The sequence below is a fragment of the Chlorocebus sabaeus genome, chromosome 24 (assembly GCF_047675955.1).
Source record: "Chlorocebus sabaeus isolate Y175 chromosome 24, mChlSab1.0.hap1, whole genome shotgun sequence".
In the NCBI taxonomy this organism is placed as follows: Eukaryota; Metazoa; Chordata; class Mammalia; order Primates; family Cercopithecidae; genus Chlorocebus; species Chlorocebus sabaeus.
The window spans coordinates 26176191-26201169 of record NC_132927.1 but is presented as its reverse complement, the minus strand read 5'-3'; the positions used below and the strand labels follow the sequence as shown (position 1 = coordinate 26201169).

Genomic DNA, 24979 nt, shown 5'->3' with positions numbered 1-24979 from the left:
TGAAGCAGGAGAATCCCTTGAACTAGGAGGCAGAGGTTGCAGTGAGTAGAGATCACGTCACTGCACTCCAGCCTGGGTGACAAGAGCTAGACTGTCTCAAAAAAAAAAAAAAAAAAAAAAGCATAGCAAAAGGCAAGTCTCCCTCCTACTCTGTCACTTCATTCCCTTGCCTAGGGCAATCACTGTTACTGGTTTCTTTTACATACTAACAACAACAAAAAAACCTTTAAAGGTCCAAAAATATAGGGTAGATTAACCTGGAAAACAAAGGCAGAAAACCATAGTGGCTTACAGAAACACACATCATTGTCATAAGCATTCAAAGATATTCCCTTTATATAAGCCTATGTAAGGTTCAGCGATAGAGTTCAGTCCTATGTTTGCCTCTAGCCCTTAAAATGCTTTTTGCAAACCAAAATGACAAAAAGTTAAGCATAACCAGGAGGCAAATCAACAAAGCTATCAATTACTCCTCCTAAAAAATTATGTATATACCTGTGAATAAAATTCAACGATATGTTGAAATACTTGTTACAACCAAGTAAGATTTATATCAGAAACACGAGTATATCATATTAGAAAATATTTAATGACATCAGTACTTAAATGAGAAAAAAACCTCAAACGACTTTAAAAGAAAGAGTATTTAATAAAAATCAATATTCATTGCTCATAAACATCTAGGTTTAAAAGGTAAGGCTATGTTTTATCTTTTATTTTTTATATACATATCTTTTTTTTTTTTTTTTTTTTTTTTTAAAGACAAGAGTCTTGCTCTGTCGCCCAGGCTGGAGTGCAGTGGCGCAATCTCGGCTCACTGCAAGCTCCTGAGTAGCTGGGACTACAGGCGCCCACCACCGCGCCCAGCTAAGTTTTTGTATTTTTAGTAGAGACGGGGTTTCACCGTGGTCTCGATCTCCTGACCTCGTGATCCGCCCGCCTCGGCATCCCAAAGTGCTGGGATTACAGGCGTGAGCCTCTGCGCCTGGACTATTTTTTTTTTTTTTAGACAGAGTTTCACTCTTGTCACCCAGGCTGGAGTGTAATGGTACAACCTTAGGTCACTGAAACCTCCGCCTTCCAGGTTCAAGCAATTCTGTTGCTTCAGCCTCCTGAGTAGCTGGGACTACAAGTGCCTGCCACCACGCAAAAAAAGATCTTTGTACTTTTAATAGAGATGGGGTTTCACCATGTTGGCCAGGCTGGTCTCGAACTCCTGACCTCAAGTGATCTGCCTGCCTCGGCCTCCTAAAGTGCTGGGCTTACAGGCGTGAGCCACTGCATCTGGTCTGCATTTTATATTTTATATATACTTTTATATATACTTAATATACTTAATATAATAAAGTAGGCTGGGCGTGGTGGCTCACGCCTGTAATCCCAGCACTTTGGGAGGCTGAGGCGGTCAGATCATGAGGTCAAGAGATCAAAACCATCCTCGCCAACATGGTGAAACCTCGTCTCTACTAAAAATACAAATATTAGCTGGGCGTGGTGGTGCATGCCTGTAATCCCAGCTACTCAGGAGGCTGAGGCAGGAGAATAGCTTGAACCAGGGAGTCGGAGGTTGCAGTGAGCCAAGATCATGCCACTGCACTCCAGCCTGGGTGACAGAATGAGACTCTGTCTCATAAAAAAAAAAAATAAAGTAAAATATATATAAATACATATACACTTAATAGAATAAATATACATAATATAAAATATATAATATATAATATATTAAGTATGCATTATATATAAAATATATAAAAATAAGTCTCCATATATATGGAAATAAAGTATATATATATTTTCCATATATATGGAAATAAAGTGTACATGTAATTTCCATATATATGGAAATAAAGTATATACAAATATATAATATATTAAGTATATATGTAAAAGTATATATAATATATAGACATTTTATATTATATATACTATGTGTTAAGTATATGTTAAAGTATATATTAAATAACATATACTATACATGTATAGTATATGACTCAGGGTATTTGAGTCAAATACTATACTATACATGAGTATATGAGTCAAATACTATATTATTCATATCCTCCTGCCTCAGCCTCCCAAGTAGCTGGGACCACAGGTGCATAGCATGCCACCACACCTGGCTATTTTTTCCCTAAATTTAGTAAAGATGGGGTTTTGCCATGTTGGCCAGGCTAGTCTCCAACTCCTGGCCCCAAGTGATCCTCCTACCGCAGCCCCCCAAAATGCTGGGATTATAGGCGAGAGCCACTAGGGAAGGCCGACATCAAATATTTCAAATCCCTGATTTTAAAATGGTAATTTAAAACCTTACTGACCACTTTGAAGGATACTAGAGAAATGACTCCTGAACACTGATCCAAAAGGGGAAAGAATCAAGCATTTATCCTGATTTTCCTATATAGTACCTTAGGGTTAATAAACAGTTAAAGAAAGCTTCTTTTTATAGAAGTATTCCACTAACAAATTAAGAACAAATAATAGAATTAGAATATCATCACTTTGCATATTCTTGTACAAAAACGGATCTAGGCAACAATCATCGGTGCTTGCTAACATACAGAGACAACCAAACATGTGCCTACTAATGTCTAAAAATAGTTAGCTATGGGCCGGGCGCGGTGGCTCACGCCTGTAATCCCAGCACTTTGGAAGGCCGAGGCGGGTGGATCACGAAGTCAGGATATCGAGACCATCCTGGCTAACATGGTAAAACCCCGTCTCTACTAAAAATACAAAAAAAAAAAAAAAAAAAAAAAAAAAAAAAATTACCCGGGCGTGGTGGCGGGCGCCTATAGTTTTAGCTACTCAGGAGGCTGAGACAGGAGAATGGCGTGAACCCAGGAGGCGGAGCTTGCGGTGAGCGGAGATCGCACCACTGCACTCCAGGCTGGGTGACAGAGGGAGACTCCATCTCAAAAAAAAAAAAAAAAAAAAAAGCTATGGGCCAGGCGTGCGGCTCACGCCTGTAATCCCAGCACTTTCGGAGGCCGAGGAGGGTGGATCACCTGAGGTCAGGAAGTCAGGAGTTCAAGCCCAGCCTGGTTAACATGGTGAAACCCCGTCTCTACTAAAAAATACAAAAATTAAGCTGGGTGCGGTGATTCATGCCTGTAATCCCAGCACTTCGGGAGGCGGAGGCAGGAGGATCACGAGGTCAGAAGTTCGAGACCAGCCTGGCCAATATGGTGAAACCCCGTCTCTACTAAAAATACAAAAAAAAAACCAAACAAAACAAAAAAACTAGCCAGGCGTGGCAGCACACGCCTGTAGTCCCAGCTTCAGGAGGCTGAGGCAGAAGAATCGCTAGAACCCAGGAGGCAGAGGTTGCAGTGAGCCGAGATTCCACCACTGCACTTCATCCTCGGCAATAGAGGGGGACTCCATCCGCCTCAAAAAAAAAAAAAAAAAAAAAAAAAAAAAATTAGCCGAGCATGGTGGTAGGTGCTTGTAATCCCAGCTACTTAGGAGGCTGAGCTCGCAGGAGAATCACTTGAACCCAGGAGGCAGAGGTTGCAGTGAGCTGAGATCGCACCATTGCACTCCAGCCTAGGCAACAGAGGAAGACTCCATCTCAAAACAAACAAACAAACATAGCTATGAAGTACTTTTTATTTGCTCCCAAACCAACAACCAACACAAGAACATTAATTTGCTTAAGTTTCTAGATCTAAGTACCAATTTACAGAAAATAGAAGGTGTAGATGAATACGTTAAATGATATCAGAGATACAACCAACACAGTGCAGACTATTGGGATTCTACAGCCAAATGACATGGTTTCTTTATCAAATAAATTTCAAGAACAAAACAACAAAAAAAGACCAAAAGGAAATATCTAGAATAAAAGCAACTTGAAAGGCATATTGGCCGGGTGCAGTGGCTCATGCCTGTAATCCCAGCACCTTGGGAGGCCAAGGCAGGTGGATCACAAGGTCAGATCGAGACCATCCTGGCTAACACGGTAAAATCTGGTCTCTACTAAAAATACAAAAAAATTAGCCAGGCATGGTGGTATGTGCCTGTCATCCCAGCTACTCAGGAGGGTGAGGCAGGAGAATTGCTTGAACTTGGGAGGCAGAGGTTACAGTGAGCCGAAATGGCACCACTGCATTCCAGCCTGGGCGACAGAGAGAGATTCTGCCTCAAAAAAAAAAAAAAAAAAAAAAAAAAAAAAAAAAGAAAAGAAAAAAGAAAAAAAGACATATAAATTGATTGCAATGTATAGACCTTATCTAGTCCTCTACTGAACAAATTGTTTAAAACCATTTAAGAGACAAACAAGCAAATCTGAAAACTGGAAATTGAATACCGAATGATATTTTAAAACACAAATAAAATTTAATAAAGTAATTAGCAATGAAGAAAACCCTTAAAACAAAAAATATAAGAACTCAAATAACAAAGTTGATGGCCATAAAATATGAGGAGCTGAAACAGAATTGTTAGAAATTAGGAAAGAAGGCCAGGCACAGTGGCTCACACCTGTAATCTCAGCACTTTGGGAGGCCAAGATGGGTAAATCATGAGGTCAGGAGTTCGAGACTAGCCTGGCCAACATGGCGAAACCCCATCTCTACTAAAAATACAAAAATTAGGGCCAGGCGCGGTGGCTCATGCTTGTAATCCCAGCACTTTGGGAGGCCGAGGCTGGGGGACCACAAGCACAGGGGATTGAGATCATCCTGGCTAAGACAGTGAAACACAGTCTCTACTAAAAATACAAAAAAAATTAGCCAGCGTGGTAGCACACCCCTATTGTCCCAGCTACTTGGGAGGCTGAGGCAAGAGAACTGCTCGAATGTGGGAGGTGGAGGTTGCAGTGAGCTAAGATCGCGCCACTGCATTCCAGCCTAGGTGACAGAGTGAGACTCTGTCTCAAAAATAAATAAATAAATAAAATAAAAACACAAAAATTAGCCGAGCATGGTGGCAGGCGCCTGTAATCCCAGCTACTCAGGAGGCTGAGGCCAGAGAATCGCTTGAACCTGGGAGACAGAGGTTGCAGTGAGCAGAGATCATGCCATTACACTCCAGCCTGAGTGACAGAGTGAGGTTCTATCTCCAAAAAACAAAAAACAAAAAATCAGGAAAGAAATAAAAGGGGAGAAAAACTCATTTCAGAAATGAAGACAATGTTACAAACAGCAAAGAGACAATTATCACAGAAAATACGGTAAAGGACATAAAGAATAAAAATGTGAAAAACCACAAAGAATAGTTAAAAAGAATTAGCAAGAAATGATAAACAGGGACTGGGGAGCTAAAATGTTCATCACTAAAGTTCCCCTTCTTCCCAAAAATGGAACAGAAGGATTACAAACGTAACTCACAAAAACTGGTGTTGAAGGAATGGGAGGCAGAGAGGGATGAAGAGGCTACCATCTAGTTTTATTGATGCTCAGAGTAGGGGAATGATAGATGTTGTTCAGAGAAAAAGAATGAGTAATATGTGAAAGTATAAACATAAGCACTGGATTTACTCAAGGTCCTACCCAGTGCAATAAGGAAACAAAAAGTTTAAAGATTAGAAAGAAAGAAATACAACGGGCATTATCCACAGATATTCCGATTATTTAGAAAATCAATTGCTATCCTGAAAAAACTCATACCTTTAAGTGTTCTGTATTTTAGCCAAAAGTTATTATCTTTGCTTAGGTAGACATAATGCATTAAGTGCAACTGCTGCATTACCTGTCTTTATATACCCAGCAGGAAAGTTTATCACGTGGTGTGGGTGGTTGTCCTTCAAAGTTGGTGATTTTTTCCCAAATGTAGGTTCCATCTCGTGTTCGTAAATTAACAAAATAAAGCTTTAAAAGACGAGAACACTATTAGCAGACATGGCATTTAAAAATTAAATCTACATCAGAGGGAATGTGATCCAAGAATTAATACTATTTTTTTCTTTTTAATAGGTAAGCTTGTTACCTATTAAAAATTAAAAATTGTAGAATTAATAAAAACGAGACTGTTTTAGGAGTAAAAATGATATATAAAACATATTAAAATGGGTCTTTCCCATCCTGCTCTTATCCTATGAATATCAATTAAATATGCAGTTAATTCCGAAGCAGAAAGACACAGAAGAAGAGAAGAGCAGAACTGCTGCATTTTCAATCTAGCTTTAAAATCTTTAATCATAAGTTTAAGGTTTTCTATATATATCTTCTTTTTAAAATATTTGTAACTTGTGAGATGAAATGATACATTAAATATTACATTTTGCTGCACTCTTGAATTAAAGAAATTATTACTCGATTGCTGTATCCTTTGTCATCATATCCTCCAAAAATGTACAGCTTTCCATTAATGCAAGCACCACAGCTTCCTGACATGGAGGCTGGGAGTTCTCCTTCCATGAGGTGCATTCTCCTGCAGCAAGAATAACATGGAATCCCATAACTTTCCAGAAAGGCAAATTAAAATTCTCTTTAAACTCCATGAGTACTTTTGTCAGTGAAAACTGTCACTGTCAATTACAATTATAATGTAATGGTGACCAATAATGTAAAAACTCTAAGAAGATCCAGGGTAAAAATTTTTCAATTTGCTGGGAAAAAAAAAATCACAAAAATTTCACACATCACTAGAACTGGGAATTTGCAGAATAAAACAAAATCTTCAGAGACATCACTGGTCTTGAGAGAAATACTAAAAGACAAAAAATGGAGCAGGGAAGAGAGCAGGGGAATGAAAGCGTCAGAAAATTAAAGCATTGAAAGAAAAGAGAGACTTCAAAAATGTAGCAGTATATTCAAAGTATGGTCTCAAATTCCCTAAAGTCTACAGAAACATTTATAATAGAAATTAAGATCAGACAGTATGCAATTTAAAATTACTTACCACAACCCACTATCAATATCATAGGTCCAAATTTCATCATTAGGCAAATATACTTCATTGTCTTCAATAGACTAAAAATACAGAACACATAAAATTATGTTTATCAAGTACATAGCAAACAGTTACACAGCTTCTCAGGATGAGAAAAATTGCTAGGAAAATACTATAAAACACAAAAGAAGGCTCAAGGATTTTTTTCAATATAAAATAAAATATATCAAAAGAAAACGAAAGAAAGATTTTCTAAGAGAAAGTGGGCAAACAATAAAGGATCCAAAGAAAACATAGCAAGTATATAAGTCTCAAGAAAATACTTAGGACAATTAAACCTTTAAAAGGGGCTTTATGTAAAAGAAAACAGCAAAACAATAAGATTTAGAGCAGAATATTAAAGACTATAAAGCCAGGAAGAAAAAGATCATCAAAAAAGGGCAATATATTTTGGGTGACAGGAAGTATTAATGGAGGAAATTTTTAAAAGATTCAACTAAATATCTTATTAAGATATCTCAGATACTTTAATTCACTGAACATATTTTTTGAGTGCCTACTATATGCAAGGCATAGTATTAGTTGTTCATTAAATCTAGAATATAAGGATCACAATACATTTAACTAGTCAAAATGACAACTCTGAACTTGAATAATCTCTAAAGAAGCTGATCACAAATAGAATAGCACATTCTTACATTCATGATGAAAAGAGAAGTCAGACTTGTATAACAATCTTACTTATTTTGAGCTTAAACAAACTTAGGGCTTAAAATAAATTTTTACACAAATCTGTCATAGTTCTCAGAGTCTATATAATAATTCAAACATAACCAGCTGGGCACAGTGGCTCAGCCAGCACTTTGTAATCCCAGCACAGTGTAATCCCAGCACTTTGGGAGGCTGAGGCAGGTGGATCACCTGAGGTTAGGAGTTTGAGACCAGCCTGGCCAACATAGTGAAACTCCACCTCTACTAAAAATACAAAAAACCTAGCTGGGCATGGTGGCATATGCCTGTAATCCCAGCTACTCAGAAGGCTGGGGGAGGAGAATTGCTTGAACCTGGGAGGCAGAGGTTGCAGTGAGTTGAAATCGTGACACTGCACTCCAGCCTGGGCAAAAGAGTGAGAATTCGTCTCAAAAACAAACAAAACAAACAAACAAACAAACAAAAAACTAGAATTTTAAAATAGCACTTTAAGAATTTCTAAAACTATATAATACATAAGTTATTAACATGCTAAGAAGATTTAGCTGTTTCTCACTATATGTTCTTTAAATTTAAAAATAGGCCAGGTATAGTGGCTCATTCCTGTAATCCCAGCACTTTGGGAGGCCAAGGCAGGAGGATTGCTTGAATCCAGGAATTCAAGACCAGCCTGGGCATCATAGCCAGACACTGTCTCTAAAAAAAAAAAAACAACAACAAAAAAACCCAAAATATTAGTTAGGCCTGGTGGCACACGCCTGTAGTCCTAGCTACTCAGGAGGCTGCGGTGGGAGGATCACTTGAGCTCAGGAGTTCGAGGCTGCAGTGAGCTATGCTAGTACCACTGCACTCTAGCCTAGGTGAAAGAGGCAGACCCTGTTTCTTAAAAAAAAAAAAAAAAAAAAAAAAAAAAAAAAGGCCGGGTGTGGTGGCTCAAGCCTGTAATCCCAGCACTCTGGCAGGCAGAGGCAGGTGGATCACGAGGTCAAGAGATGGAGACCATCCTGGCCAACATGGTGAAACCTCATCTCTACTAAAAATACAAAAATCAGCTGGGCGTGGTGGCGCGTGCCTGTAATCCCAGCAACTCGGGAGGCTGAGGCAGGTGAATCACTTGAACCCTGGAGATGGAGGTTGCAGTGAGCTGAGACTGTGCCACTGCACTGTAGCCTAGGCAACAGATGGAGACTCTGTCTCAAAAAAAAAAAAAAAAAAAAAGAGTATCTTGTCTACCATGTCTCTCTCTTTCTCTCTCTCTGTCACACACACACACACACACACACACACGTAAAAAGAGAAAACTGTTGTATTACTTCCAAGGAAATTAAACTTACACTCATGTCTGAGTCTTTTCAATAGATGGTGCAAAAGAATAAAACTAGACTCCTATCTTTCACCATATACAAAAATAACATCAAAATGGAATAAAGACTTAAATCTAAGACTTCAAACTATAAAACTACTACAAGAAAACAGGGGGGAAACTCTCCAGGACATTGGTCTGGGCAAAAATTTCTTGAATAATACCCCACAGGCACAGGCCACCAAAGCAAAAATGGACAAATGGGATCATATCAATTTTAAATGCTTCTGCACAGTGAAGGGAACAATCAACAAAATGAAGTGACAACCTACAGAATGGGAGAAAACATTTGCAAACTTCCCATCTGACAAGGGATTAATAACCAGAATATATAAGGAGCTCAAACGACTCTACAGGAAAAAAAAAATCTAACAATCTAATTTAAAAATGGGCAAAATATTTGTATGCACATTTCTCCAAAGACATATGAATGGCAAACAGGCACAGGAAAAGGTACTCAACATCACTGATCATCAGAGAAATGCAAATCAAAACTACAATGAGATATCATCTCACTTCAGTTAAAATGGCTTTTATCCAAAAGAAAGGCAATAAATGCTGGCAAGGAAGTGAAGAAAAGGGAACCCTCATACACTGTTGGTGGGAATGTAAATTAGTACAACTACTATGGAGAACAGTTTGGAGGTTCCTTAAAAAATTAAAAATAGAGCCACCATATGATCCAGCACCCCCACTGCTAGGTATATATGCAAAAGAAAGGAAATCAGTGTATTGCAGAAATATCTGCACTCCCATGTTTGTTGCAGCACTGTTCACAATACCCAAAATTTGGAAGCAACTTGTGTCCATCAGCACATGAATGAATAAAGAAAATGTGGTACTCATACACAATGGAGTACCATTCCACTATAAAAAAGAATGAGATCCTGTCATTTGCAATAACATGGATGGAACTGGAGGTCATTAGCTAAGTGAAATAAGCCAGACACAGAAGGACAATCATCACCTGCTCTTACGTGAGATGTAAAAATCAAAACAATTGACCTCATGGAAATAGAGAGCAGAAGGACGGTTACCAGAGGCTAGGAAGGGTAGTGAGAGGATGGGGGTGGGTGGGTAGGGATGGCTAATGGGTACCAAAAAATAGTTAGAAAGAATAAGACCTAGTATTTGATAGCACAATAGGGTGACTATAGTCAATAATAATTGTACATTTCAAAATAATTAAAAGAATGTAATTGGATTGTCTGTAACACAAAGGATAAATACTTGAGGGGATAGATACCCCATTTTATATGATGTGACTATTATGCATTGCATGCCTGTATCAATATCTCATGCATCCCATAAATATATATACCTACTATGTACTCACAAAAATTAAAATAAAAAAATTTCAAACAATGAAAAAACATAAACTTACACTCATGTCTAACTGAGGAATCCATATTAAATGTCTAAGTAAACAAATAATTTTAAGAAGGGGAGCTACTGAATAAGCATTAGGTACCAGTAGTCTCATGTGTACTCCTTTACAAAAGAAATATTATAGGCTGGGTGTAGTGGCTCACACCTGTAATCCTAGCACTTTGGGAGGCTGAGGCAAGCAGATCACAAGGTCAGGAGTTTGAGACCAGCCTGGCCAATATGGTGAAACCCTGTCTCTACTAAAAATACAAAAAAATTAGCCAGGCGTGATGGCGGGCGCCTGTAGTCTTAGCTACTTGGGAGGCTAAGGCAGGAGAACTGCTTGAACCCAGGAGGCGGAGGTTGCAGTCAGCTGAGATCATGCCACTGCACTCCAGCCTGGATGACAGAGCAAGACTCCATCTCAAAAAAAAAAAAAAAAAAAAAAAAGAAATATTATGAAAGTGAATTGTCATTATTCTGTTTAAGTCCTTTCAATGGCTCCCTCTTGCTTTTAGCATAATCTAAAATGTTTATGATTCTATACTATATGGTACCTGCTGTCCCTCGAAATTTCAAGTTGCCTTTCACGCACAGTACGCATTCAGTGCTTAAACATCTCCTAGTTCCTTGCTATGATAGGACCATTCATCTATTCTCTTTTCTCTTCTTGTAGTGCTCTTTCAGAGTTTGCCTAACTCCTCCTTTTCTGGGAATCAGCTTAAAGGTACTTCTTTAACCTATTCTCTATGATAGTTTAAAGTATTAAGGTCCCCTATTAAAGGCTCTTATAGTCCTGTACTTTCCCTTTGAAGTTCCTTGTCTGTATCACACCCACCCTCACCATCACCAATACTGCTAAACTGTAAGCTTCATGAGTACAGGGATCTTGTCTATCTTGTTATGCTCCCAGAGCCTACTACAGTGCCTCACACATAAAAGACAAATAAAATATTTATTGATTGAGTGAACAGGTAAGTGAATAGCATCTGTTAAACTCACTGCACAGTCACTTCAAACTGATATTTTTTAAAAGTCATTTTCCCTAATATCTCAACACAGATAAAGCACAGAATTGAAAAGTTTAGACCTAGTTCCTTCTCACTTTCTCAGAGACTTCTCTCCTACATTATCCCTTCTTTTCCACAAGTTTTCCTTCTCTTTTCTTTTTTTTGAGATGGAGTCTCACTCTGTCACTCAGGCTAGAGTGCAGTAGTGCCATCTTGGCTCACTGCAACCTCCGCCTCCTGGGTTCAAGCAACTCTCCCGCCTCAGCCTCCCGAGTAGCTGGGAAATAGGCACCTGCCACCATACCCAGCTAATTTTTGTATTTTTAGTAGAGACAGGGTTTCACCACATTGGCCAGGCTGGTCTCGAACTCCTGACCTTGTGATCCACCTGCCTCGGCCTCCCAAAGTGCTGGGATTACAGGGGTGAGCCACCGCGCCCAGCCCAAGTTTTCCTTATTCCTATCAATACACAAACATGCCTCATCTCATCTTTCAAAAAAAAAAATTCTCCCTTGACTCCTCTTCCCGTTTCTAGGAATGGTTAGAATATGTTTGACAAGGCCAGGCACAGTGGCTCATGCTTGTAATCCCAGCACTTTGGGAGGCCAAGGTGGGCAGAACACCCGAGGTCAGGAGTTCAAGGCCAGCCCGGTCAACATGGTGAAACTCTGGCCTCTACTAAAAATATAAAAAATTAGCTGGGCGTGGTGGCGGGCACCTGTAATCCCAGCTACTCAGGAGGCTGAGGCACGAGAATTGCTTGAGCCTGGGAGGCAGTGAGGGTGCAGTGAGCCCAGATTGCACCACTGCACTCCAGCCTGGGCGACAAAGCGAGACTGTCTCAAAAAAAAAAAAAAAAAAGAAAAAAGGAAAAAAAAAGAAATAAAAAGACAAGCTATAAATTGAAGACATATTGAACTCACACAATTATGTATTTTAAAACTTGTATAAATTAGTTTTTTATAAAAAGCAAGTAACTCAATAGAAAAAAGAGCAAAAGACATTAGCCAGCATTTTTACAGAAGACACAAATAGTCCATAAAGTTAGACACTCAATTTTATCAGTAACCAAGGGAAATGAAAACAAAAACCACAATGAACTATCATGTCATACTCACTGGAATGGCAAAAATGTAAGGCCAGATGGTACCAAATGTGTTGTCAAGGATATGGGGCAAGGAAGTGGCTGGTGGGAGTGTAAATTGATACAAATGTTTTGGTAACAGTCTGACATTTCCAAATAATTTTGGAGATGTGCATATCAAGTGAACCAACATTTCATTCATTGGTAGATTCCCTAGGGAATGTACATGCCCTTATGAATACACAATAGGAAGCATGTTATAAGAATGCTTATAATAGCAAAAAATTAGAAATATTCAAATATTCACCAATAATGGAATAGATAAATTGCAGTAAACTCATACAGTAGAATGTTATATAGGATATACATCAAATGAATAGATCCAGAGATGATTTTCAAATTATTTAACAACTGGCTCACACCTGTAATTCCAGCACTTTGGGAGGCCGAGGTAGGTGGATCACCTAAGGTGAGGAGTCCAAGATCACCTTGGCCAACATGGTGAAACCCCGTCTCTACTAAAAATACAAAAATTAGCTGGATGTGGTGGTGGGCACCTGTAATTCTAGCTACTTGGGAGGCTGAGGCAGGAGGATCACTTGAACCCAGGAGGTGGAGGTTACAGTGAGCTGAGATCGTGCCACTGCAATCCAGCCTAGGCAACAAGTGAAACTCTGTCTCAAAAAAAAAAAAAAAAAATTCATGAAAGAAAACATATGCTATGATTCCAAACCAAATAATATATTGTTTAGAGATATACGTGAGGTACAATTATAAAGAAATTTAAGACAGTGGTAACCTGTATGAGTGGGGGTGCTGGGAGCAATGCAATCAATGCAGGATAAAAGGAAGCTTCTAAGGTATTATTTCTTAATCTAGAAAATAAACAGTTGTTTACATTTAAATAATACTTATTTTATACATTCTTTTGTACATATATTTCAAATTCAAAAATTAAGTAAATAAAATGGTAAGAAATGAATATTAAGTAGCTCACAGAATCATCAGGGAGGCTGGAGAACCAGCCTCTGGTCTATGTAAGGAAGAGCGAGGTCTGAAACCATGCCAAGAGAGCAGGTCTGTGGTCACTGGCACACACCACACTGCTGCCTTTTATGCAAGGAATCTTGATCTTCCTAAACTGTACTGCAGGCTAAGAATCTTCTACAGGTTGTGGTTTTTTATATCTTTATTCCCAAGTCCAAATCTAGCACAGATTCATCTAACCAATGGAGTCCCAGCCACTTGCCTGCAACCTAGCTGCAAGTGAGGCAGGAAAAGTTAGTACCTGACTTTCAAGTATTTTTATTGGGTACCTACTATGAGTTATAACCAGTTCTAGACATTGAGGATACAACAGAGAACAAGTTATATATCTTATATTTTATGAGGATAAGTAGGAGACAACTAGAAGAAATACCCTGACAATATTCACTCACTAGGGGAATACCACAAATAGAGAAAGGAGGTTTATATTCTGGTCATTTAAAAAGAATGATAAATGTCTTCCATATGACACAGATGACCAATGTGATCATTTATGAATATATAAAGTGGAACTATTAGGTTAAAGAGAAAACACACCTTATGCTTTTGATACACATTGCTAAATTTCTCCTCAAAAAGGTTACACAAACTTGTACTCCTATTACCAGCGTACTAGTAATTCATTTCTCCACGCTCTTCATCAAAATTCTTTCTAATCTTTGCAAATTGGAGAAGAAAAACCTCATTGTAATTTTTACCTGGGTTTCTTTCGTTTGTATGATATTTGTATTTATTTTATAAATTGTACTTATCCATTGCTCATTTTTCAATGGGGATGTTATCTGTACCTTTTTTTTTTTTTTTTTTTGAGACAGAATTTCACTCTTGTTGCCCAGGCTAGAGTGCAGTGGCGTGATCTTGGCTTACTGCAACCTCTGCCTCCCACGTTCAAGCGATTCTCCTGTCTCAGTTTCCTGAGTAGCTGGGATTACAGGCGCATGCCACCACGCCCGACTAGTTTTGTATTTTTAGTAGAGACGGGGTTTCACCATGTTGGTCAGGCTGGTCTCAAACTCCCGACCTCAGGTGATCCATCCACCTTGGCCTCCCAAAGTGCTAGGATTACTGGCATAAGCCACCGTGCCTGGCCAAAAATCAGTTTTTTAAAAGTCTGATCTGCCAATTTTTTCCATTATAGTTTTTTCCTCAAGATTTTAGAAGTCATATATTCTCTTCCAGTATTATATAGCTTATTTTTTCTGTATTTAACCCTTCAATCGTAAGGCACCAATAATATTTTCCTCTAGCTATCCTAGGATCATTTATTGCATAAGTGATCGTTTTCCCAGATTTGAAATGCTACCTTTTAAATACAAAATAGTCTTATATTTTTCTCCTTAAATGCTTGGCTGTTTTTGTAGTTTTTTCGTTTTTCTTTTTCTTTTTTTTTTTTTGAGATGGAGTCTTGCTCTGTCGCTCAGGCTGGAGTGCAATGGCGCGATCTTGGCTCATGCAACCTCCACTTCCCGAGTTCTAGCAATTCTCCTACCTCAGCCCCCCGAGTAGCTGGGATTACAGGCATGCGCCACCACACCTGGCTAATGTTTTTATTTATATTTTTAGTAGAGACGGGGTTTCACCATGTTGGCCAGGCTGGTCTTGAATTCCTGACCTCAGGTGATCTGCCTGCCTCGGCCTCCCAAAGTGCTGGGATTACAGGCGTGAGCCACTGTGCCCGGCTGTTTCCGTAATTCCTTTCGCATTTCATTGTACTATCTCTACTTGCATCAAGTCAACTCATTATTACGGTATTGTGATAGGTTTTAATATCTGACATGGTAAGCCTTCTTCTATCTTCATTCTTTTCAAATTTTTTTTTTTTTTTTTTTTTTTTTTGAGACGGAGTCTGGCTCTGTCGCCCAGGCTGGAGTGCAGTGGCCGGATCTCAGCTCACTGCAAGCTCCGCCTCCGGGGTTTACGCCATTCTCCTGCCTCAACCTCCCGAGTAGCTGGGACTACAGACGCCTGCGACCTCGCCCGGCTAGTTTTTTGTATTTTTTTTAGTAGAGACGGGGTTTCGCCTTGTTAGCCAGTATGGTCTCGATCTCCTGACCTAAACATTTTCTAAATTGATGGTTTTTCCCTTTAAGACCATATCCATAGCAGAAATATGTAGTTAAGCATATGTATACAAATATTTCTTTCAAGTGACAGGGTCTCTGTCACCCAGGCTGGAGTGCAATGGCACAATCATAGTTCACTGCATCCTTGAACACATGGGCTCAAGTGATCCTCCCACCTCAGCTTCCGAAGTAGCTAGGACCATAGAAGCACACTACCATGCCCAACTAATTATTTTCTTTTTGGCAGAGACAAGGGTCTTGCTATGTTGCCCACGCTGGTCTCAAACTCCTGGACTCAAGCAATCCTCCTGCCTTGGCCTCCAAAAGTGCTGGGATTACAGGCCTGAGTCACCACACCCAGCCTGTGAAGACATTTTGGGAGGCCAAGGTGGGTGGATCACCTGAGGTCAGGAGTTCAAGACTAGCCTGACCAACATGGTGAAACCTCGTCTCTACTAAAAATACAGTAATTACCTGGGCATGGTGGCATGCACCTGTAGTCCCAGATACTTGGGCGGCTGAGGCAGGAGAGTCAGTTGAACCTGGGAGGCAGAGGTTGCAGTGAGCCGCGATCATACCACTGTACTCCAGCCTGGGCAAGAGTGAGACTCCATCTCAAAGAAAAGAAAAAAAAAAAAAAGTTCAGAGCAAAACGTATTAATATCAACTATATTACAGAAATAAAATGGTTCAAATGATTAGGGCCATAAGAGGAAAACCATACTATCTGCAAACATGCCAAGACATCGAGTTTTCCCCCTAAATTTGGAAAAGCTATTCACAACTTTTAATGTTCCTTGCAGTAGCACCAAAGTCTGTGTGAATTTCTGTAATGTGGAAAGGATGTAGAACTAAGAGCAAAATCATATTCTGACACCAATTAGAATCGACCATTTACTTTTTTGATATTATCATTCTTACCTCTGGGAGGGGCTATTTTCAGATACTAATATAATGGCCTTCAGAATATGTTTGACAATGGAGCAATTAGTAATTTAGACAGATATCAGTGAGCTTTAGAACATATGTTTGTCCATTTTAATACATTGTTTGTATCAATGAAGAGGAAACTTGTGACTGGAATATATAATCTGGAACCATCGATCATTATACTTAACTATTGAGTACTGAATACCACCAGATTCCAGGGCCTTTTAACTATTTTCTGTTTAGAACGATGGGAATAAGATAATTGTTAGAAGAATTCTGCTTTTTCTCCTGATATGCCATGTCTTCTGATTTTTTTTTTTAAAGCCTATACTACCCATATGGTTTCTTTTTTGCCTCCTACTCTCCCTTTCCTTCCACTTATGCCGTAGACACTTCTTCACTGCTGATAATCCCTGGAATTTAAAAAAGTGGTAGATTCAGGATCTACATCTGTATTGTATTTTTCAGAGTGGTTCTTACAGCATCGCTACTGACTGGATTAATAAACAGGAGAAAACGAAGTATTTCAATTCAATAACTGCCACCTAAAGAACTGTGATCTTATCAATTACACAATTTTCAAGATTAAAATGAGATGTAAAAAATTCAGACATTTAGACCAGGCACAGTGGCTCACACCTGTAATCCCAGCACTTTGGGAGGCCGAGGCGGGCTGATTGCCTAACGTCAGGAGTTTGAGACCAGCCTGGCCAACATGGCAAAACTCCGTCTCTACTAAAAATACAAAAATTAGCCGGGCGTGGTGGCGTGTGCCTGTAATCTCAGCTTCTTGAGAGGCTGAGGCAGGAGAATTGCTTGAACCCAGGAGGCAGAGGTTGCAGTGAGCTGAGATGGTGCCACTGCACTCCAGCCTGGGTGACAGAGGGAGACTCTGTCTCAAAAAACAAAACAAAACAAAAAACAAAGGCCAGGCGTGGTGGCTCACGCCTGTAATCCCAACACTTTGGGAGGCTGAGGTGGGTGGATCACGATGTCAAGAGTTTGAGACCAGCCTGGCCAACATGGTGAAACCTTGTCTGTACTAAGAATATAAAAATTAGTTGGGCGTGGTGGCGTGTGCCTATAATCCCAGCTACTCAGGAGGTTGAGGCAGGAGAATATCTTGAACCTAGGAGGCGGAGGTTGCAGTGAGCTGAGATTATGCCACTGCACTCCAGTCTGGGCGACACAACAAGACTCCATTTCGGAGAAAAAAAGTTTTCATTTATGGGCTCAAAAGAAATCTATATAGATATATTACAGATTGCTGTTTTAAGTGAATTTTTTACTTAACTTTTACAACATCAAGAATACAGCAGATGAAGTCTGACACCTCTACAAGTGGCAGAACTCAAAACAATCAAAGTTTATTTCTCATGCATATAGCCATCTTTATACTAGACTCTTTGCATCAAGAATAAATGGTGGAAATATCAGACACTAACAAAGCACAATCACCTAATTTATCATTAAAAAGTTGCCTTTGGAAATCCTATACATGTTGGTTGGTATCTGCTGCCCTTGAGGTCCAACGGCCATTAAAGTCACTTACTCTAATAGACTCATTTTCCTTATTTATAAAATACGGATATGACCTACTTTACAGGAATACAGTAAGAATATATAAGATTAGGGATGTGAGAGTACCTAGCACATGCCAGATGTAGTAAGCACTCAAAAGTTAGTTCTCATTTTCCCCCACTGGTACTGAACCAAATTAAAAATAAACACACAAAACAACAACAAAAACCAACTTGAATCTGAGAATTATTTAACATACACAGTACAGGCATACTTCATTTTATTGTGCTTTGCTTTACGGTGCTTGACAGATACTGCATTTTTTAAATAAATTGAAGGTGTGTGGCAACTCTGCATCAAGCAAGTCCATTGGCACCATTTTTCCAACAGCATGTGATGCTCACTTCATGTCTATGTCACATTTTGGCAATTCTCACAGTATTTCAAACTTTTGCATTATTATTATATCTGTTAGGATGATCTGTGATCAATGATCTTTTATGTACTATTGCAATTGTTTTGGGGCACCATAAACTGTGCCTGTTTAAGATGGTGAACTTAACTGATAAATGTGTGTGTTCTGACTACTCCGCTGACCAACCACTCCCCCGTCTCTCTCCCTCTCCTTGGGCCTCCTTATTCCCTCCTTAATCCCAACACTCTGGGAGTCCGAGGCGGGCGGATCACGAGGTCAGGAGATCGAGACTATCCTGGCTAACACGGTGAAACCCCGTCTCTATTAAAATTCAAAAAAATTAGCCGGGCGTGGTGGCGGGCGCCTATAGTCCCAGCTACTCGGGAGGCTGAGGCAGGATAATGGCGTGAACCTGGGAGGTGGAGCTTGCAGTGAGCTGAGATTGTGCCATTGCACTCCAGCCTGGGCAACACAGTGAGACTCCATCTCAAAAAAAAAAAAAAGAAAAGGTAAGTAGGGGCCGGGCGCGGTGGCTCAAGCCTGTAATCCCAGCACTTTGGGAGGCCGAGACAGGTGGATCACGAGGTCAGGAGATCGAGACCATCCTGGCTAATATGGTGAAACCCCATCTCTACTAAAAAATACAAAAAACTAGCCGGGCGAGGTGGCAGGCGCCTGTAGTCCCAGCTACTCGGGAGGCTGAGGCAGGAGAATGGCGTAAACCCGGGAGTCAAGAGCTTGCAGTGAGCTGAGATCCGGCCACTGCACTCCAGCCTGAGCAACAGAGCGAGACTCCGTCTAAAAAAAAAAAAAAAAAAAAAAAAAAGGTAAGTAGGCCAATTAGTAACTCTACAATGGACTCCTAAGTGTTCAAGTGAAAGGAAGAGTGGCATGTCCCTCACTTTAAATCAAAAGCTAGAAACAATTAAGCTTAGTGAAAAAGGCAAGTCAAAAGCTAATACAGGCCAAAAGCTAGGCCTCTTATGCCAGTTAGCCATATTGTGAAAAAGAGAAAGTTCTTAAAGGAAATTAAAAGTGCTATTTTAATGAAAAATGAGTAACATGAAAGCAAAACAGCCTTATTCCTGATGTGGAGAAAGTTTTAGTGGTCTGGATACATGATCAAAGCAGCCACAACATTCCCTTAGGCCAGAGCCTAACCCAGAGGAGGGTCTTAACTCTCTTAAATTCTATGAAGGCTGAGAGAATTGAGAAATTGCAGAATTTTGAAGCTAATATGAATTTTTAGGAAGGAAGCTGTTCTTCATTACATAAAATTACAAGGTAAGGCTGAGCACAGTGGCTCACACCTGTAATCCCAGCACTTTGGGAGGCCAAGGTGGGCAGATCTCCTGAGGACAGGAGTTAGAGATCAGCCTGGCCAATATGGCAAAAATACAAAAATTACTAAATTACTACTAAAAATACAAAAATTAGCCAGGTGTGGTGTCATGCACTTGTAATCCCAGCTACTCAGGAGGCTGAGGCAAGAGAATTGCTTGAGCTCAGAAGGCGGAGGCTGCAGTGAGCTGAGACCTTGCCACTGTACCACAGCCTGGGCAACTGTCTCCAAAAAAAAAAAAAAAAAAAAAAAAAAAAAAAAAAGTGCAAGGTGAAGCAGCATGTGCTCATGTAGAAGCTGCAGCAAGTTATCCAAAAGATCTGGCTAAATCCTGTCTCTAGTGCAGCTACCTGATGAAGGTGGCTACACTAAACAACAGATTTTTTTTTTTTTTTTCTGAGACGGAGTCTTGCTCTGTAGCCCAGACCGGAGGGCAGTAGTGGGATCTCCGCTCAGTGCAAGCTCCGCCTCCTGCGTTCTCGCCATTCTCCTGCCTCAGCCTCCAGAGTAGCTGGGACTACAGGCGCCTACCACCACGCCCAGCTAATTTTTTTTTGTATTTTTAGTAGAGATGGGGTTTCACCATGTTAGCCAGGATGGTCTCGATCTCTTGACCTCGTGATCCGCCCGCCTCGGCCTCCCAAAGTGCTGGGATTACAGGCATGAGCCAACACGCCCGGCTGACAATAGATTTTTAATGTGGATGAAACAGCTTTATATTGGAAGAGGATGCCATCTAGGACTTTCATAGCTAGAGAGGAGAAGTCAATGCCCGATTTCAAAGGACTGGCTAATTCTCTTGTTAGTGGCTAATGTAGTAGCTGTCTTTAAGTTGAAGCCAATGTTCATCATTCTGAAAATCCTAGGGCCCTTAAGAATTATGCTAAATCTACATTGCCTATGCTCTAACAACGGAACAAGAAAGCCTGGATGACAGCATGTCTCTTTAACAGCATGGCTTACTGAGTAGTTTAAGTGTACTGTTGAGAACTACTGCTCGGAAAATATCACTCACTGCTCATTGATAACGCACCTAGTTACCCAAGAGCTCTGATGGAGATCTACAAGATTTATCTTTTCATGCCTGCTACACAATATCCATTCTGTAGCCCATGGATCAAGGAATCATTTTGACTTTCAAGTCTTATTATTTAAGAAAATACATTTCATGGCTGGGCACAGTGGCTCACGCCTGTAAAAAATACAAAAATTAGCCAGGCATGGTGGTGCACACCTGTAATCCCAGCTACTTAGGAGGCTGAGGCAGGAGAATCGCTTGAACCTGGGAGGCGGAGGTTGCAGGAGAGACTCCGTCTCAACACACACACACGCAAACACACACACAAAATCAAACTGCATTGCATGCTACAGAGAAATATTTTGTGAAAGGAAGGCTCAATGTGGCAAACTTCATTGTCTTATTTTAAGAAATTGCCACAGCCACTACAACCTTCAGCAACAACCACCGTAATCAGTCAGTAGCCATCTACATGGAGGAAGACCCTCCATGAGCAAAAAGAATACAACTCACTGAAGGCTCAGATAATTCTTGGCATTTTTTAGCAATAATTTTGAAATTAGGTATGTACAGTTTTTTTTTGTTTTTTTTTTTTTTTCTGAGACGGAGTCTCCCTCTGTCGCCCAGGCTGGAGTGCAATGGCGCGATCTTGGCTCAGCCTCCCGACACTAGCTGGGATTACAGGCATCAGCCACCATGTCCGGCTAATTTTTGTATTTTTAGTAGAGACGGGGTTTCACCATGTTGGCCAGGCTGTTCTCGGACTCCTGACTTCAGGTAATCCACCTGTCTCAGCCTCCCGAAGTGCTGGAATTACGGGTGTGAGCCACCACGGCCGGCCAGGTACATTTTTTTTTTTACACATAATACTATTGCATACTTAACACACTACAGTGTAAACATGACTTTTATATGCACTAAGATATAAAAAAATTCGTATGACCTCGCTTTATTGCAGTGGTCTGGAACAGAACCCGCCATACTTTCGACGTATGCCTGCCTGTCTGTTGGTCATTTCAATGTGATTCAGTCACGTTACAGGTCTGTCACATAATGGTAGCGAGACAGAAGATGTAGGTTCTACTATCAGAACTTCCAGATGGCTTAAGAAAAAAAATCTGTAAACTAAGAGGGTTGGCATATAGTATTCCGGTTTTCCAGCTTTACCATTCTTGCTTCTATAATTCTGTGATTATGGACACACAACACACACATACGTTCAAACCTCCATTGTAACAAGAATTTTAAAGCATAATATTCCTTAGCATATTATTGCTAACATGGGTCTATTCTGAGACCAGAAAAATATTCATAGCCATTAGTAAAGAAACACCACTAAAAATAACTTAGAAATATTTAATTATATAGGCCAGGCACGGTGGCTCACGCTTGTAATCCCAGTACTCTGGGAAGCCAAGGAGGGCGGATCACCTGAGGTCGTTCGAGACCAGCCTGACCAACATGGGAAACCCTGTCTCAACTAAAAATACAAAACTAGCCGGGCATGATGGCACATGCCGGTAATCCCAGCTACTAGGGAGGCTGAGGCAGGAGAATCGCTTGAACCTGGGGTGGCGGAGGTTACGGTGAGCTGAGATCGTGCCATTGCACTCCAGCCCTGGGCAACAAGAGCGAAACTCCATCTCAAAAACAAAACAAAAAAAAAAAAGAAAGAAAAAATATTTAAATGCTTCAGTGATTTCAATATTTTATTTCGAATCGCGCCGTGGGAATAAGGAAATATATACAAAATGATACCGCGCGGCGTCCTCGGGTCCTTCTAAGTCTGCGCCAGTATGTAAGGATCATACTTAATCGCGCTGTAACTGCCTTTGCATTGGGCAAACCCGGGTTACTGAACTGCTGGGGGTGGGGGGCGGAGAATGGAAAGACGCCCGGAGCCGGGTCTGAGGCTTTAACAGAAGTAGTAACGGCGGGACGACGTCAAGCCCTGGCGCGGCTGTGGGGGCGGCCAGCGGAGGGGCTGGGGGGGGGGGGGGGCGGCAGGCGCCGGGCGCGCCAGGCCTGGGTCGCGGCCTCGGGGGCGGGTGTGGCGGGCGCTGCGTCCGCTCAGGCCGAGCGTCTCCCAGCGCGAGTTCGCCCCGTCCCGCCTCTTCCCCTTACCACGTAGCCCCCCCACACGTAGAGGAAGTTTCCGTCCACCACGGCGCAGTGGCCGCTGCGTTCCTCCGCCACGCAGAACAGCTGTGAGTCCGCCATTCGCGCCGTCGCTGGCCAGCCGCTTGCCGCGCCACAGCCCCTGCCCGCCCGGCGGCCTAGCCTCCAGTCCCGACTGCTCCACGCACGAACGGAACGCGGCGAGGGTCGAGATTGGTGGAAGGCGGAGTCAGTGCGTCTGCGACGTCCCGCGGCTTGCACTCGGGGAGTCGAGCGAGGGGCGGCGCGGCTGCTGAGGGACGTCTGGCTCCTCGCAGTGGGGAAGGGGCCTGGGGTTCCCACGCGCTGATTCCTTCTCTCTTGGAATTGTGTTTTGGCAGTACAGCCTCATTTAGTAGTCAGTCTGTAGTCAAATTCCTTGATTATCTCAAAATGTCGTTTCTACAGTTGGTTTGTCCAGCATTGTAATTTGTTGTTAACGCTTTATGTCTTTTTTACTCTAGAATAACTTCTCTCCCTTCTCTCTTGTGCCATTGGTTTGTTATTGGATTAGTTTTCTTATTTTCCTACAGCCTTCTGGGTTTGGTTCCTCAATGTCCTTTCTCATTAACTTGTGCAAGCTTTCCCCATATTTCTTTTAGGCTGGAAGCTGTATCTAAGAGCTTTATTAGATTCTAGTTCAGATTTTTTTTGGAAAATACTTCATATTGCATCACATTAGAAGGCACTTAAGTGTGGTGCAACTTAATGATACTTTCTATTGTTTATTTTTGACGATACAAATAAACAGAGTATCTGCTCCTTTTTTTACACAAAAGTATATACAGTGTTCCTTAACTTGCTCTTTTCACTTGACGATCCATATCAGGGTACAGCGGTCTCCTCAGTCCTTTTTATAGCTTCATAGCACTCCACTGATTGGAGGTCTCATAGCTTATTCAAACAGGTTATTGATGGACATATCGGTTATTTCCAGGTTTTTTGGCTATCATAAATAATGCTGCGATGAATAACGTTATGCATATGTTATTTTGTATTTGTAGAAGCCTATCTTTGGAGTGGAGTTCTAGATGTGGAATCCTATTTAACTTTACAAGATGTAACTGGATTTCCCTCAATAGGAGTTTTGTGCCGGGCGCAGTGGCTCATGCCTGTAATCTCACCCCTTTGGGAGGATGGGGTGGGCGGATCACCTGAGCTCAGGAGTTTGAGACCAGCCTGGCCAACCTGGGCAATCCCGTCTCTACCAAAAATGCAAAAATTAGCATGGTGGCGCATGCCTGTAATCCCAGCTACTCGGGAGGCAAAGGCAGGAGAATCGCTTGAACCCAGGACGTGGAGGTTGCAGTGAGCCGAGATCGCGCCACTGCACTCCAGTCTGGGCGACAGAGCAAGATTCCTTCTCAAAAAAAGAAAAAAGAAAAGTTCAAGATAGACAAAAGTGACCTATAGTAATAGAAAGCAGAAAAGTGGTTATTTGGGAGTAGGGAGGCGGAGGGGATTGATAAAAAGGAGTACAGGAAGTGTTCTGGAGTGATGAAAATGTTCTACTGTATCTTGATTGAGGTGGTGGTTACATAGGTGTATACATTTATCAAAATGCATTGAACTGCATACAGATATGTGCATTTTACTTAGTGTAAACTATGTGTCAATTATAATTCTCACTCCATCACTTTATTGTTACTAGTAATATTGGTATTGTATTTTTGAAATGGAGCACTTGTCCTCCTGGACTGTAGAGTCTGGTGGAGTCTACAGACCAGCAAACAGACAACATACCGTGCAGTAAGTGTGAAAATAGCAAAAGTCCAGGGCACCTTGGGTCTACAGAGGTCCTTTAACTCAGATTGAGGGGAGACAGGGAAGGTTCCTGAGGGAAAGTAAAGTCTAAGCTAAGAACTGAAAGATGAATGGAAGTTGTTCAGGGAACTTTGATTTGTGAGAGGGAAGAGTCAAGAATATGCCTAGTTTACCAGCTTGGTCACTGGGTGGAAGGTGGGTGGAGCCCTTCACTAGGTTAGTCAATATGGGAGGAGCAACAGGTTTTGGTGGTGGTCCAGGAGGGCAGGGGCAATGGTGAGTTCATTTGGAGGCACAGTGAGTTGGATTTGAAGTCTAAGAGAGCTAAGGGGTAGAGATAGGGATTTTGGAG

At 41.1% G+C, this 24979-nt stretch overlaps 1 protein-coding gene across 1 annotated transcript in view; it reads right to left on the bottom strand.

The window, feature by feature from the left end:
- The window catches only part of KLHDC1 (kelch domain containing 1), a 64531-nt gene extending 41482 nt beyond the window's left edge, over positions 1-23049 (bottom strand). Inside the window, exons 1-4 of the mRNA XM_073010966.1 lie at positions 22831-23049; positions 6844-6914; positions 6255-6372; positions 5692-5810 (exon numbers count right to left, since the gene is read on the bottom strand). Coding sequence (XP_072867067.1) covers positions 5692-5810; positions 6255-6372; positions 6844-6914; positions 22831-22926 — 404 coding nt within the window. The 5' untranslated portion in view covers positions 22927-23049. The remainder of the gene's footprint in view (positions 1-5691; positions 5811-6254; positions 6373-6843; positions 6915-22830) is intronic.
- Between the last annotated feature and the right edge of the window lie 1930 nt (positions 23050-24979).